Here is a 16,858-nt window from a genome sequence, read left to right as displayed (position 1 = left end):
TATACTTCTTTCCTGGTTGGAATATGAACATGGTATCTGGAATTCCAACAACCAGCTTTGGCATGAGGTAAACTTGCAAATGTAAGTCATGTACGAAGATGTGAAAAAGAGAGGAAATCTATGATAAATCTGTAGAGCTGCCATACTTGCCTTAGACTGCCCACCACCAGGCTCTTTAGCAGGAAATAATAAGCTCTTATGTGATTAAGCCACTTTTCGCCCTCTGTTATATGCAACCCCCCACACCCAAAATAAGATTCCTTTAGCCTCTCTCCTATTTTGGATTCTCCCTCCCCACCCCACCTCTGCCTTTATCTTTCTTTTTTTTTTAAACTGGATTTCATTTTTCTCTTAGTTTATTCCTTTGTTTTAGAGAGAAAATGCCTCCAATTGCTTCAGAAGAAATGGAATACCATGAGAGGCAAAATTCTTGAGACACTGCATGTATAATAATACTTTAATTTTTCCTCCAGCATTATTAGTGGTTTTATGGAGTAAAGAATTTTAGGTTGCAAATCTTTTCCATTCAAATTTTGAAGTTGCTTGATTGAATTTTAGCTTCCAGTCTCATTATTGAAAAATATAGTGTTTTCTTTATCATTTGGGTTTTTCTCTCTGGGAGTTTTTAGACACTTCTCTTCATCTCCAGTATTCTGAAATTTCATAATGGCATGACTTGGCGTGTGACTTTTATTATTCGTTATAATGGCTCTTAGTCTGTTCTATCAACCTGGAAACTCATGTCCTTGTTCTGAAAATTATTTCTTTGATAATGTCTCTCCTGTGTTCTATTTCTAGAAAATGTCATCACACTTTTATCTCCAAATATTCCTCATAGGTTTTCATTTCTACAATCAGAATTTCCAAGAACTGTTTTCTGTGCTTTCAATATTCTTTTTTTAAAATAACATCCTGCCCTTAATTCATAAATGCAATATCTTCTCTGATTTTTGAGGGTATTGATGATTTACTTTCTGAAGTTTTCTGCTCCCTGGATATTTCTGTTTCAAGTTTTGTTTCTTGTGTTTGACTTGTTCTCTTGGTTGTCCCTGCTTATCTCAGAGGAAGGAACCACAGGAATGATTGGAATCTATATGTGTATGTTGGGGACTGCCAACTTGCAGCCTCCATTGTAGGGTGGCCTGGCTTGGCCTGTTCATTGGAGGACACTGACTCCCAGTACTTTTAAGTATTTTCTCTAAGACTGATGAGATCGCTAAAAGAAGGAGGTCCCAACTGGAGGGAATAAGCCCAACTGCCAGTCCTCTGGGAACACAGGATTCTGAGGGGGTTTCAAATCTCACTGTTCAGTATGGAGACTTTCAGTTAATGCCTCATTTTTTAGAACTGTGCTCTGACACCCAGTTGTGCCAGTGTAAATCTGTTCACCTACTCCAAAGAGTATACCTCTAGGCTTCCTCAAGGGCTGGGGAGAGGCAGTCAATATAAAGCTTTGGGTGGAGCTTTCAACAATATGTCAACCTCACTTTCATCCCCACTATCAGTTGCACATGGTGAAGCTAATTCTTTTTTTTTTTTTTTTTTTCGGTACGTGGGCCTCTCACTGTTGTGGCCTCTCCCGCTGCGGAGCACAGGCTCCGGACGCGCAGGCCCAGCAGCCATGGCTCATGGGCCCAGCCGCTCCGCGGCATGTGGGATCTTCCCGGACCGGGGCACGAACCCGTATCCCCTGCATCGGCAGGCGGACTCCCAACCACTGTGCCACCAGGGAAGCCCTGAAGCTAATTCTTGAGGCTTTCTGAGGTTTTGTGATACCAGTTGGATTGCATCTTGGCTTCTTACACCAGCTGCTTATGTTTCAGCTTTCTCAGATCTTCTAAATCAGTTACCGCTAGATTCACCTTCTTTTCATGTTCCAAGCTTCTATATCATTTTTCTTCTATCCTTCTTATCTTTGTGGGTTTATGACTCCTTTTTATCCAGACACTCTTAATGCCATTTTTGAAGGGTTTAGGGAGGGAGCAAAACTAATATTCTATGTTTACTCTCCAATCTAGCTACACTTCCCTCTAGATTTTCCTATGGCATATTAAAAAAAAAATCAACTTTCTAGTAACTTCTCCTCTCTCCCAAATCTTTACTACATAGGAGGAAGTGATTTAGAGCATTCCTTCTTTATGTTCAAGATAAGGGAATTTAAGTTGTCTGAACTTTATAATCACCTATATGTGAAATTAAAGCCTTCCCTTACTTCTGTAATAAACAACCATGAAAAGGAGAAAAATAACTTCCAAGCCAGAAGGAATTAGTTGTTTTTCTGAATAAAGAAGAACTTTGGAAAATAGAACAAACTTGCAGATTTCATTATAAAAAAGGAATTCACATATAATTAAACTGTGTTCCTAGAAACCTAGTTTGTTTGAGGAAGAATGGTTTATATAAGAAGACAAGGGTCCTCTAGAGGAAAACTTTAGTATAAACTAATGATAATTCTTGTCGTCTATTGGGTACTTTCAAATGACATGGGATTAAAGTGGCTTCCATTTAGCCAGCTGGCCAGGACAGATATAAAGAGTGTTGTAGAACGCCATCTGAAAAATCTCACTTCTGTGGCATTCCAGCTGTATGCATCTCTTCTTTCTGAATTGCCATTTTCACATGAATACACACAGACATTTTGCTCAACACAGCATGTCTAACTCATTACTGCAGGATGAATGATACTGTGTGATTCCTCCTTGGGGTTGATAGCTAGAATAGATGACTTCTCAATTTTTTCTATATTTCAGCAAGTCTTTGTATCCTTAGGTTTCACAAGTGTTAAGCCCCGAAGTAATATTGATGCTGAGAGGTAGCAAATTATTACAAATGTGGAATTTTTAAAGATATCTGTGGGTTGCAACTTTTGACTGCACAGAGCCTCATGGAATCTTCCTTTATGGTATAAAAACACTAATAAATTTTTGGATATACTTATTTGACCTCTCCTCTCTGAGCTTCTTCTCTTCTCCCCCAAATCTTTACTACATACTACTATGAGACTATTTCCCTTAAACTCCATTTTTACTATATTTCTCCTTTCTTTACAACCACCAATGATAATCTCTGATCATATGAAGTCTAAATGCATCTGTTTAGCTTTGAAGACCTATCCTGACCCTAGATTCCAGGTAAGTTGGTCTTTCCACTGTCCCAGGTCCATATCCACTGCTCTTCTATATGGCTCGCTTTACCTGGAATCCCCTTTGATTTATTCAGTTTTATATATTTAACATGTAGCTGTGCCAGGTATAGGGAAACAAGAAAAAGTCCCTGCCATCTAGAAACTCAAAGTCTAATGGGGGAGATAATTAAGGAACTGAGATCGTAAGTAGATATAAGTAGAGGGTACTAACGGGAGTAGTGGAGTGGGAGGTAGGTATAAAATTCTGTTTTGTGAGCAGTGAAAGCTTCCTAGAGAAAGTTCTGTCCAAACAGAGACCAAACAAAGTAGGAGGATGAGTTAGCCAGATGAGAGAAGATGGGTAATATAGCGTAGATGAGGACAACCCTCCCTTCAGGGAGATATCATTCTGCCATTAAATCTACCCAAAAGATCCAATTCAGGTCTTATCTCCCTATGAGGCTCCTTCACTTGTTACTTATTTGATATCATAGGAAAAAGGGCAGCCATCTTTCTTCTCTTTGTCTTTTTTCCAATGATGAGGCCCCTGGGGCTCTCTTCACTTTGGTTTCTGGTGGCTAGCTGATAGGAAGATGGAGCCTTGGGAACAGAGATAGAGTCCCTGTATGCTTGGGCCTAATTCGCATGCTTCAGTCAGAGTAATCAGAGACTTCACATTGGATATTATGGACACAAACATGCTTCAGTCAGAGTAACCAGAGACTTCACATTGGATATTATGGACACAAACATGCTTCAGTCAGAGTAACCAGAGACTTCACGTTGGATATTATGGACACAAACCCATAGTGGAACTTTGTTTTCTATTTGCTTGTTTGTGTATTTTTTTCTAGAAACCTCCCTGGGAAGAGTATCGTGGATTTGTGGTGAGATTTGGGCATCTCTGGGTGCCTTAGCCAAATTCTATTCAATAGCACTCTCCCAAACTGATATTAGATCTGTAATATTTTCCATTCTTCTAAGCTGTTTTTGAGCTAGAAACCTAGAAATAAAAGATTCATTAATTCTCTAGTGTCTTCTAATTTCCTTAAACTCTTATGCTCCTTCTCATTAAACACAGCTGCAGTGCAGCTGTTGGCAGCAGTCGCAGGAGTTCAAGGCTAGCCTGTGGCCTAACACAAGGAATAGTTGTTCATTATGCATTCACTCTATGGTGGTGAATGTAGAATGCAAATTTGTACAAGATGACTATAGAAAATAAAAACCAAAGTGCAGGTGAAGAAAGGGAACAGAATCCTTTTTCAAGCCTCTTCTCAGGTGGCAAAAGATTGAGTCTAAAAATGGACAATCCATTTTACCTCAAGAAAACCTGAACAAAAGACAACAAATCAGGCCTCATTTTCTCATCAGGAACATGAAATCAATTTCATTGTGCTTCAAGACATTCAGTTATCCTCTGTTCAAACCTGAGGAGATGGGTTGTTGCTTCTCTAAAGCTAATTGTTACACTTTGCTATTTGATATGGAATCACCCAATACAGTGAAGAAAATACTAAGTTTATAAGTGAAATGCCATGCAGATCCATTGGAGAGTGCATATCAATGTTCATCAGCTGCACAAGCTCATTAGATCTGAGATTACAGGCTTTTTTGTTAGAATTTGGTGGTGCTCACTCATTTTGACATTATAAACATAAAATTGAAAATTCCACTGTTTTTCTGATACGTCCTAATAATTATGTACCCATTAATTTGTCTTAAAAAATTGGCCTACTGAGCAGTCTCTTATCAGCCTGTTCAAAAAACTTACTGTGTGGTTCTCTATAACTTAAAATGCAGAAGTTAGATAAGCCATTGCACATGCAAAAATTTGTTGCATAAGCAAGAGTTTTGCCAAGCTCTTCTCTGGCTTGCAAGGTAAAAATTATAACTCAAGAAATTACCAACTGTTGTTTGGAATTATTCTGATGTCTGCTTTACACATTTCTAATTCAAGTTTATCTTTAGCATTAGTACCATTATTTATACAACTACTATATTATCACTACTTATCTTCTCAATTAGTGGTATTGAATTTTGAAAGTTTCTCCCATCATTCACTTTTCTTTATTTCCTTAAATAATTAGGCTTATTGAATTCTCAAGTCTCCTGCTATATCTAGATTCACTGAGCCTATAAGATTTTTCTCCATCATTTCCGTAATTTTCAAGTATACTCATTAAGAAGATTAGCTCAAATGTCATCAGGAAACTCCATGAAACTGTCTTTCATGTCTATCTATACTAAATCTTTTACTCTTCTGAAATCTCTTGGCAATATATTTCCCCTTCTCTGTGGTATTTATCACTTGTAACTTGCATTATAGTTTTAGTGTTCATATTTTATTTATGTAATAGACTTTAGCCTCCTTAAGAATTGGGACTTTGTAAAATGTATCTTTACATTATCACAGCAAATTGTAAAGTCTTCTCCATCTATTAAATTCTCAATTAAAATTTGTTGAATAAATGATGGATAGTAAAAGAAAAAGGAGAATGGTCTTTTCTAGAGGAAAATATAAGGCTAGTATCCATTGGAGGTCCCTGCCATTCCACTTAAATCTATTCATTCTCATTTTTAGTTTTTACTAGTTTAAGGATGATGCCCTTCAACTGGTCTTTCATAAACATGGAGTCACTAAAGACACATCATATGAAAGCATTTAACTTGCCTTTCTTGACGAGTTTGCTCCTCAGTAATTTCCATGGCACATTCCAGAGAGTTCTGGAGAGACTGCAGTTGATTCAAGGTCTCTTTCAATAAAAATCGAGTTACAAATTGTTTCAAATTGGAAGCCTCTTGGTAATCCTAAGGATGACAAAACAAATGCAATTAGAAATATGGTAGGAAAAAATAACCAGGAGTGTTTTTTTCCCCATGTACCCATCAATCTCAGATTAATCCTTGAGAAAAATAGACAAAGAGGAGAGAAAACATGTTGGGTCCTGGAGGTTGGGGCAGAATTCTATCTACCCACCAGAAGTTGAATAAGAAAGCTGCAGAAATGACTTGAATATCTCATATCCCATTGCACCTGCTTCAAGATTAGAAAAAATGACAAAAACCAGTCAAATTATGGAATAGACATATGTAGAAAAGGAAAAAAATTACCTGGAGAAAAGTTTGGATCGTGACTAATTCTGGGTGTTTTTTTTCTCTTACCAACTAAATGTACTCAAATGTTGACAATTGGCTTAATTCTCTCTTGATGTATTTATTATGCTTGATCTGTATTACACTGAAGCCAAAGGAACTTGTGTGTTGTTATTTCAAAATTCAGAAAATGTTAGGCTTGGAATACTTAAACACTTTACTAAATCTGCTTACGTCCCTCCTTCAGGAAATTTACCCGAAGCTCAGCTGCATCTAACTTCTAGTACAACACCTCAGCCACAAAAGCACCTTCACTCAAACAACCCCAAGTCTACACAGAGATCATCAGAAACATAATCACTATACCTGCCAAACTTAGTCTAGGTATACAGGTGGATTGTGGATGGTGCTACTTGTTGCTATTGTCTTCTTCTTTTTTATTTTATAAATTTATTTATTTAATTTATTTATTTTTGGCTGCGTTGGGTCTTTTTTGCTGCACACGGGCCTTCTCTAATTGTGGCGAGCGGGGTCTACTCTTCGTTGTGGTGCGTGAGCTTCTCATTGTGGTGACTTCTCTTATTGTGGAGCGTGGGCTTCAGTAGTTGTGGCACATGGGCTCAGCAGTTGTGGCTTGCAGGCTCTAGAGCGCAGGCTCAGTAGTTGTGGCGCATGGTCTTAATTGTTTCGCGGCATGTGGGATCTTCCCAGACCAGGGCTCGAACCCATGTCCCCTACATTGGCAGGCAGATTCTTAACCACTAAGCCACCAGAGAAGCCCGCTCTTGCCTTCTAAAGTCGTAGAGAGAACCAAGGCAGAAAATAAAATCAGGTTGGCATGGAATGAAACGGTGACAGAACCACTTTTTCAGGTCATGGGACCAGCCAGCTAAACCTGATTTCCTAGAGTCTCAGGTGGGAACAATAGACAAAAGTTCAGCCAAGGAAAGGATTTATTTGGCTCCATTCCTAAACAACATGATTATCTCATGATTGAAAATACAAAACTGAAAGGAATGATGGTGACAAGATAATGCTAGGAAATACAGCATGCTGGGGAATCTTGGGGCACGGTTGCAAATCCAAGCAAACAAGATTTAATTAATCTCTCTGGGGCTCAGCTTTCTCACTTACAAATCAGACTAAGCACTCTGGCATACATTCCAACTCAAAAACATTCTGTACTTCTATCAATTCTAAATTAGGAAATATTGAGCTTCTGGACTCCTGATACAAGTTACTTTGTTATTTTTCTTCTGTTAACGGAACAACTTAATGTTGTAGAAAACTTCATTTCTTTCCTAATGTGAAATCATAGAAGGTTTCGATCATCAATCCCTTTTCTAAGTTCATTTTTTTTGCAGCTGAACAGCACAGGAGATTTTCTTATCACCATATCTTATTTAAAAATTAAAAATTTTAATGTCTTTAAACTCCACCTAACAAACTAACCATAAAATGAAACATCACATGCTATAATAGCCATTAGGATTTTTGGTGAGTTAATTCAAGATAAAAAATATACAAAATATTTAATTTGATCAAATAGCTTGCCACTCAGCAGCAATAAAAGTTTCAAAAATTATTTCTCAATGTGTTTTTTTAAAATTGAGTAAAGCTTTCCTTTGAGATGAAAAGGAAACATGATGACAGGAAAAATTGTGTTTGATCCATTCCCTGCAGTTATTCCATTTTGCTAAAGCATATTTTTAAAATAAAATGTATTAAGACGATGAGAAGATGTAATTGTGTAGTCAGAGATCATACCAATTGTATTTGCACCTCAGTATACACTGCACTAATCTAAAGCAAATGATATTGTACTTATTTGAGGACAGCAGGTAAAAGTGAAGGAACTATGCATTTATTGAGCTATGCAGCACTACATTGGCCTTATTCTTTTCTCATTTAAGTGTTAAATATTTGTCATGTCAGAACTATCTATAGAAAGGAGATTTTGTTTTTTGGGTTATCCAATTTAAACACTCTGGTCACTGAGATTAGATTTTAGCTTCAGAGACACAAAGGTCTACTCTTCTGTATGCCCCATGGTGCCCAGAGCAAATACTCATCCAACACTTGAATGTTTGCAGATAAGCTAACTGAGAATTGTTTGTGTTTGCTATTTTGGTCTTACATATAAAGACTGTGGTGATGTTAGAGTTTTGAGGACAGCTAAAATCAGTCAACTGGCTACTCTGTCATTTTCTATCATAGCAAATTAAGAAATTGTTATGCTGAGACTTGCATCTTACCTTGAGAATTTGTTATCCTCATTAGTAACTCTCCAGATAACATTAAGAGATGGCACAACCCAAATGGTACATTTGACAGAAATGTTGATGCCTTGACATTGAGAGGAGTGGTGGGTGGGTTTAAGGCTTTGGGGGATTAGGTTTTTGAGTCAACTATGAAGATTTGCTGTTATGTGCTGCCCTTGATGATAAGGAGAAAAAAGAGCTTGTTTTCTAATATTTATCATTCCAAACTCAGCTCATGGTATCATCTGTGTATTGCCTTTCCTCCCCTTGAACACTATTTCTTTTCACAGGATTAGGCACACATCCTTTCGCTCTGTATGCTCTTGTAACAATGTTTCCTTACCTAGGGTATAATTTTATCATTTTATATTGTAATATGTTGTTTACTAACATGTCTTGATCATCTCTGCCTCCAGAATACACAGAACAAAGCCTGGCTCACAGCAGCTGATCCTTAAATGCTTAAAGACTACGTTAGGTACAGGGAATCACATAGAGATTCAGGCACCAGAGGGAGTGTCAGTTCTGGAAACTCCTCTTGCCTCTCCCCAATTACCAGATGCCTTCCCCTACATCTAGCCCTTGCTGGTGGTAGATGCTGCTGTGCAGCTTGTCCAGTCATGTGGACATAAAGAGAAATACAGCTTTATTTTTAACAGATTGTCCTCATTTCATTTTCTAGACCATTTGTTCATCTTCTTCCCTTCCCTTAATCTGGATCCCAAGGTTTAGGACTGTAGACCCAGGTGGCTTAGATCCAATCTTCCTTTCCTTCCCTCAGATATGCAGCAGATGTTCCTTTGGAAGGCAGTGGCAAAGAAGCAGATGGAAAATTAAATAGATAACAAGCTGGGAAATGTCAAAGCCTTGCCCTTTTTATTCTCAACAAATGTGTTGGCTGAGAAGGTACAGAAAGGGATCTTTGCATACTGAACTCCCAGAAGACTGATATATTGGCTTAAGGCACATATTCCTTTGGGCAAAACCTGGAATCTGAGAGATAGGTAGAAAGAACTAATAAAGCAGTAAAAAAAATATACAAATGGTACCTGATATTCAAATTCTGCCTCTTTTTCCAAACACAGGTTATTCTTTCATGTCTATTAAAAAGGATATGGGCAAATGAAGGTTTAGAGCATGTTTCTCAGATTCCAATAATGTTCGTTGAATTCACTGATAATTGTTCAAGTGATAATCAAGTGGAAATTGTCAATAAAGTAGCATTAATATTTCCATTTGTGCCTTTGGAAAGTCAGAATGTAAATATTTCAATCCACGTATTTACTTTGTGTGGAGCTGGAACAAGGCTAGGAATCATTCAAGTAAAATCCTTAGCATTAGAAGCATGGTACTTAGAGGACTGACTGTGGACTTAGAGGACTGACTGTGCATTTTTACTGTCAGGTCATCATCAGAAAGCAAGCTCTTTCCCATCTGGGTGATGGAAGAGTGGAAATCTTAGCTATTAACCCACTATGAATCACCTCAGTTAATTATGAAAATGAGCGCATAGTCTTCCCTGTTTGTATTTGTCCTACTTGAAAATTAATCAAGTCAGTGACAACCCATCTCAGTGTCTTCTTGTTTATGAAATCAGACACAATCACACTTAGCAGGGGGTACTACTTCTGACTGCCTTTTAATCTAAGCTCCTGCTGCTCTACCTGTTGTGTGAGACATCTGTGCCAGCTTCTATAACAGGAAAAAATTTACTTTTACAAAAATAGTGCTGTTTTTTTCTCCTTTCCTACTTTTCCCCAAACTGTTACTTTGTAAATACTAACTGGCTTATCTATTAATATACTAATACTAACTATTATCTATGTCCTATTTCTTTAAACATTCTTAGGCTTTCATCTTATTATTTTTATTAAAAAAAATTATTGGGGTATAGTTGATTTAAAATGTTGTGTTAGTTTCAGGTGTGCAGCAAAGTGAATCATATATATACATATATATATACCCTTTTTTTTAGATTCTTTTCCCATATAGGCCATTACAGAGTACTGAGTAGAGTTCCCTGTGCTATACAGTAGGTCCTTATTTGTTACCTATTTTATATTAGTGTGTATATGTCATCCCCCATCTTCCAATTTATCCCTCCCCGGCTTACCCCCTGGTAACCATAAGGTTGTTTTCTACATATGTAACTCTATTTCTGTTTTGTAGCTAAGTTCATTTGTCCCCTTTTTTTTAGATTCCACATATAAGTGATATTATATGATATCTGTCTTTCTCTGTCTGACTTACTTCACTCAGTATGACAATGTCTAGGTCCATCCATGTTGCTGCAAATGGCATTATTTCCTTCTTTATGGCTGAATAATATTCCACTGTATATATGTACCACATCTTCTTTATCCATTCCTCTGTTAATGGACATTTAGGTTGCTTCCATATCCTAGTTATTGTCAATAACTACAATGAACATTGGGGTGCATGTATCTTTTTGAATTATAGTTTTCTCTGGATATACGCCCAGGAGTGGGATTGCTGGATCACATGGTAGTTCTATTTTTAGTTTTTTAAGGAACTTCCATACTATTCTCCATAATGGCTCTATCAATTTACATTTCCACCAACAGCGCAAGAAGGTTCCCCTTTCTCCACACCCTCTCCAGCATTTATTGTTTGTAGATTTTTTGATGATGGCCATTGACTGGTGTGAGGTGATACCTCATTGTAGTTTTGATTTGCATTTCTCTAATAATTAGTGTGTTGAACATCTTTTCATGTGCTTTTAAGCCATCTGTATATCTTCTTTGGAGAAATATCTATTTAGATCTTCCACTCATTTTTTGATTGGGTTATTTGTTTTTTTGATGTTGAGCTGCATGAACTGTTTATATATTTTGGAGATTAATCCCTTGTTGGTTGCTTCACTTGCAAATATTTTCTCCCATTCTGAGAGTTGTCTTTTTGTTTTGTTTATGGTGTCCTTTGCTGTGCGAAAGTTTTTAAGTTTCACTAGGTCCCATTTGTTTATTTTTGTTTTTATTTTCATTACTCTAGGAGGTAGGACCTACCTCAACATAATAAAGGCCATATATGACAAATCCACAGCAAACATCATTCTCAATGGTGAAAAACTGAAAGCATTTCCTCTAAGATCAGGAACAAGACAAGTATGTCCACTCTCACTGCTATGATTCAACATAGTTTTGGAAGTCTTAGCCACGGCAGTCGGAGAAGAAAAAGAAATAGAAGGAATCCAAATTGGAAAAGAAGAAGTAAAACTGTCACTGTTTCCAATTACATGATGCTATACACAGAAAATCCTAAAGATGTTATCCGAAAACTACTAGAGCTCATAAATGAATTCAGTAAAGTTGCAGGATACAAAATTAATAGACAGAAATCTCTTGCATTCCTATACACTAACAACAAAAGATCAGAAAGAGGAATCCCATTTAACATCCCATCAAAAAGAATAAAATACCTAGGAATAAACCTACCTAAGGAGGCAAAAGACCTGTACTCAGAAAACTATAAAACACTGATGAAAGATATCAAAGATGACACAAACAGATGGAGAGATATACCCTGTTCTTGGATTGGAAGAATCAATATTGTGAAAATGACTATACTACCCAAAGCAATCTACAGATTCAATGCAATCCCTATCAAATTACCAATGGCATTTTTCTCAGAATTAGAATAAAACATTTTACAGTTTGTATGGAAGCACAAAAGACGATGAATAGTCAAAGCAATCTTGAGAAAGAAAAATGGAGCTGGAGGAATCAGGCTCCCTGATTTCATACTGTACTACAAACCTACAGTCATCAAAACATTATGGTACTGACACACAAAAAAGAAATATAGATCAATGGAACAGGATAGAAAGTCCAGAGATAAACCCACACACCTATGGTCACCTAATCTGTGACAAAATAGGCAAGACTCTACAATGGAGAAAAGATAGCCTCTTCAAGAAATGGTGCTGGGAAAACTGGACAGCTACATGTAAAAGAATGAAATTTGAACACTCCCTAACATCATACACAAAAATAAACTCGAAATGGATTGAAAACCTAAATGTAAGATTGGACACTATTAAACTCTTAGAGCAAAACATGGGCAGAACACCCTTAGACATTAATCGCAGTACTCTTTCATTTTAAATGATACACTTTTTAAACTAGGAGAACACCATATCAAGTTTAATTCTTATAAAACTGAGAAAAAAATCTGGTCCTTAATTACGTGCCTTAAAAATGAACTGAGGTTAATTCCAGATAGATCTTTGGAAAGCTTAGAAGACAGAGCAAGAGATTAAAATATTTTCAAACTGCAGATCCCCATGTATTAAGAGAATTATAGTTTTGCAGTTTAGTGAAAGAGAAAACAAGGCTCTAATTTTGTAATAAAATGTTATTAAATAACCAAGAAATTTTTAAAAATCTAAATCCTATCATAACTAGATATTTTCTAGTTTGAAATCAGAAAATACTGTAGAGATGTTATATTATTTAAGACTTTTAAATTGACAAACTCCATTATAAAGGGCTCATCCTGGAGTTGTCAAGGATTTTTTTCATGTAGGTTTCTTTCCTCTGGCTCCTTCTATTGCTCTGTCTCACACCAGCAGCCCCTAACAAGAACATATGGCCCCTTGAATGTCTTTGCTCAGAGAACAATGCCAAAGTAACCTCAAAGTAACCCTCTTCAAACAAGTAGAATTTCAGGAAAATATGCATGGGTATGAAAATGGGAACATATATAGAGTTAACCAAACTTGGAGATTAATAACAGATGAAGACACAGATCACATTCATGTGCATCTGACAACATAGTGTGGTAGTTAAGAAACTGGGTCTGGGGACTTCCTTGGTGGCCCAGTGGTAAAGAATCCACCTTACAATGCAGGGAACGCAGGTTCGATCCCTGGTTGGGGAACTCAACACCCACATGCCACGGGGCAACTAAGCCTGCATGCCACAACTACTGAGCTTGCGCACCTCAACTAGTGAGGCTGCATGCTACAAACTACAGAGCCCACGCACCCTGGAGCCTGTGTGCCACAACTAGAGAAGAGAAAATCCTCACGGCATAACTAGAGAGAAGCCCATGAGCCACAATGAAGAGCCCGTGTGACACAACCAGGACCTGATGCAGCCAAAAATAAATTAAATAAATAAATAATAATAAAAAGAAACTGGGTCTGGAGATATTTACACTGAAGTTCTAATATGTGCTTGTACCACTTAACAGCATTGTGAACTTGGGAAAAATTAAAATTAAAAAAAAATTAAAAACTTCTAAGTTCCTATTTTCCTAACTGTAAGATAAGAACAGTATCAATCTCATAGCTTGCTGTGAGAAGTAAATGAAAAATACATGGCATGTAAAGTGCACTGTATGATGTCTAGCTTGTAGTTTTTGATAAATGAATATTCACTATTGTTATAAATCCATTGGTGGAAGGATATTACAAAGTATAATGAACAGATCATTGGCCTAAAACTCACAAGGCCTGATTTTAAATGGTGTGATAATAGTTCAGTTCACAATTATTGCTAGGATAAATATATGGTTCGTTTGGTATGTAACAGGCTTTCTACAAATATTAATTTTTCTGAGTTTTTTCTACATATAGTTAGTACTGCACATCTGTTACCTTGATTTTTCAGAAATGTATAATTTTTACATTCATATTTGTTACCCCATTGAAGCTGTGGCCGATGAAATTTGGTCTTTGAGGAGTTACAATGTAGAGTTACAAATATATAGTTCAACTGCAAAATTAATTTAAAAGTGTTTCTGTCTTTGACTTGTTTCTCATCAAGGATAGCATATGAGATCCAATTTATAAATCTAAACAACACTTCTTGCACTATCTCTTTTATCTACTCTGAATTCTGTCAACCATATCCACTTCCAGACCATTTCATTTTCCAGAATCTGTTCAAAATTCTTTCTCAGTCTCTAATGTGATTTTACTCCCTCTTTTTCTTTTCTCTCCCAGATCTTTTTATGTATATTGGCTAAGATTTCTTCCCTTCTCCTCAAGTCATTATGAGTGTGGTTCTATTCATCCGGGCCCATTTCTTTATTCTGCTTCATAGGAACATAGAAACCAGAAAAATAATAGCAGGAGGATATGGGGAAGATGTCCATGTTGGTGGCATTGTTTTTGAAACTCCAGGAATTCTCACATAAAAACCAATAGTGCAAATAGATAACAACAACAACAAAACTCCATAGCCAACAAATAACAACAAAACTAGAGTTTAAGGTATCATCATGAACCACAAGTTACAAGTGGTTAAGGACAAAATCACTGATAGCCAGAAGGTCTGCATTGCATGGTATTACTGGCTGGATGTATAGGAAGAAACAAAGGGAAGCAATGGGATATGTGACACACCTGAAGACAAGAGAACTCCAAAATAGCCAACAAATGTTCACAAGAAAGGATAATTGGCTAGCTTGAGAACAGCTAAACCTGGGAGGATTTTTATCCCAAAGTAGGTGAGCATAAAAATCTTAGTAAAGTCTAGAGAGGTTGGAAGCATGAGCCCCTGTGAACTCTTGAAATTAAGTAGCTAAGATGGTATGCTAGGAGGTTGCCACACTGAAGATAAACTGCAGGGAGTCAAATCAAAACTGAGCAGGACAGGTTCACAGAGATCAAGAAGAGAAGATTCAAATAAAAGTCAGGGAGAGGTACAGAGCCAGAAATCTCAGAAGAAAAGACACTATAGTTTTCAATACTACAAGATAACCAAGAGGGAGGTCTGTGAATTCAGAAAAACTATTCTGAATACAACCTTCTTTGAAAAATCCAGGAAAATTAGTATTTTTTTAAAGTAGGCAATAGAAAATTATTAAGGTCAAATTCTATATAATTTTATTATAAAAAAGGGATATGAGCAAAATCACATTCCTGCAGACAGTGAACGCACACCAGAAAGACAAGCCCACCAAAAAGATCAAAAGTATAACCAACTATTTTAAAATGAGACAAAAGACATTAATGAAAAATTGAAGAAAAAAGAAAATAAGGATAAGAAACAAAAAGGATTTGAGATGAAGTAACGAATATTGTAGATATGCAAAGAAGATCCAAAATACTTAGAGTTCCTAAAGAATAAGTGTAGAAATCAACAAAGAAACAGAACAAATACTAGAATCTAACATTCAAGAATGTTTTTCTGAAATAAAAAGATTTGAAATTAGGTATAAAGCCATACTACATGTGTAAGAATACCAACTCAGAACAAACACATCAAGACATATTTTAGTGAAATTACTGGACTTTAAACGCAAAGAAAAAAGTCTTTGTGTACTTACACATAAAGAGAAAATGAGTCTCAGAGTTAAAAAAAACCTAGATTATGTTGAGGCTTTACAAAAGCAATGCCTTTTTACCAGAAGAAAGTATAGAAACATATTTCAGGTATACAATAAGAAAATGAAGCCAAGGATTTTACATCAGGAAAATTGACTTCTAAGTGTAAGGTGCACAGAAAAATTGTCAATATGTAAAAACTTAGATTAAATTGTTCACATGATCTCTTCCTGAGGAATCAACTAGAGAATGAGCTTCATACAGCCTAAATTACTAGAGTGTTCAACATAAAGACCAATGATGTAGGCCAGGTACTGGCAAACTATTTTGGAGAGGACTACACAGTAAATATTTTAGACTTTATGAACCAAGAGGCCACAAATCCTGCCAATATAGCATGAAATCAGCCATAGATAATTATTAAATGAATGAGTCTGGCTGTGTTTGTAGACCATATTAAACATGTGCTTGGCAGATTTTGGCAGATGGCTGAAGTTTTCTGACCCCTAATTTGGGCACTGAACATCAAAAGAGACAATCAGATAGTATGTGCTTCCTGATGAGATAACACACTATCAGGTAAAGTCTTGTCAAATGAGACTTTGGATTCAGCTGACAATTTGAAGTAAAAACAGAGTTCAAAAGAACATGATGAATTGTACCATCAGAAGTCAACAGCAGTCTAGATGGTGAGCATCTCTCTAAAGGATTTCAAGGTAACCTGCAAATTAAAAGAGTTTAACAGACATAAAAATGGGCACAAATAAACTATAGCTTTTAGGGATGAACATTTGTATGATGAAACCATAATAAAATGCAAGGAAATGATTACTAGAGAGATCAGTTTGGTCATTATTTACAGGGGAGGGAGGGGATTATAATTGGGACAAGGCACATGGAAGGTCTAGGGTGGTTGGTAAGTTTGTAATTTTGATCTGAGTGGTAGGGTATAATTATTAAGTTCCACATTTGATTTCTGTGGCTTTTCTCTTTCTCATTTTATTTTACAACAAAAGGGTTAAGATATGTGTACGAACCAGTCTGGTGGAGGTACACTATTCTCATGTTTGAGAGGTTATGGGAATA

General features: G+C 36.5%; 1 protein-coding gene across 2 annotated transcripts in view; it reads right to left on the bottom strand.

Annotated features, from left to right (window-relative positions):
* NECAB1 (N-terminal EF-hand calcium binding protein 1) overlaps positions 1 to 16,858 on the bottom strand; it is a 276,794-nt gene that overhangs the window by 74,083 nt on the left and 185,853 nt on the right. For both annotated transcript variants that reach the window (XM_060287190.1, XM_030862858.2), the window contains exon 6: positions 5,796 to 5,932. In XM_060287190.1, coding sequence (XP_060143173.1) covers positions 5,796 to 5,932 — 137 coding nt within the window. The remainder of the gene's footprint in view (positions 1 to 5,795; positions 5,933 to 16,858) is intronic.

This window comes from Globicephala melas, chromosome 17, assembly GCF_963455315.2.
Source record: "Globicephala melas chromosome 17, mGloMel1.2, whole genome shotgun sequence".
NCBI lineage: Eukaryota > Metazoa > Chordata > Mammalia > Artiodactyla > Delphinidae > Globicephala > Globicephala melas.
This window is presented reverse-complemented; position numbering and strand designations above follow the sequence as displayed.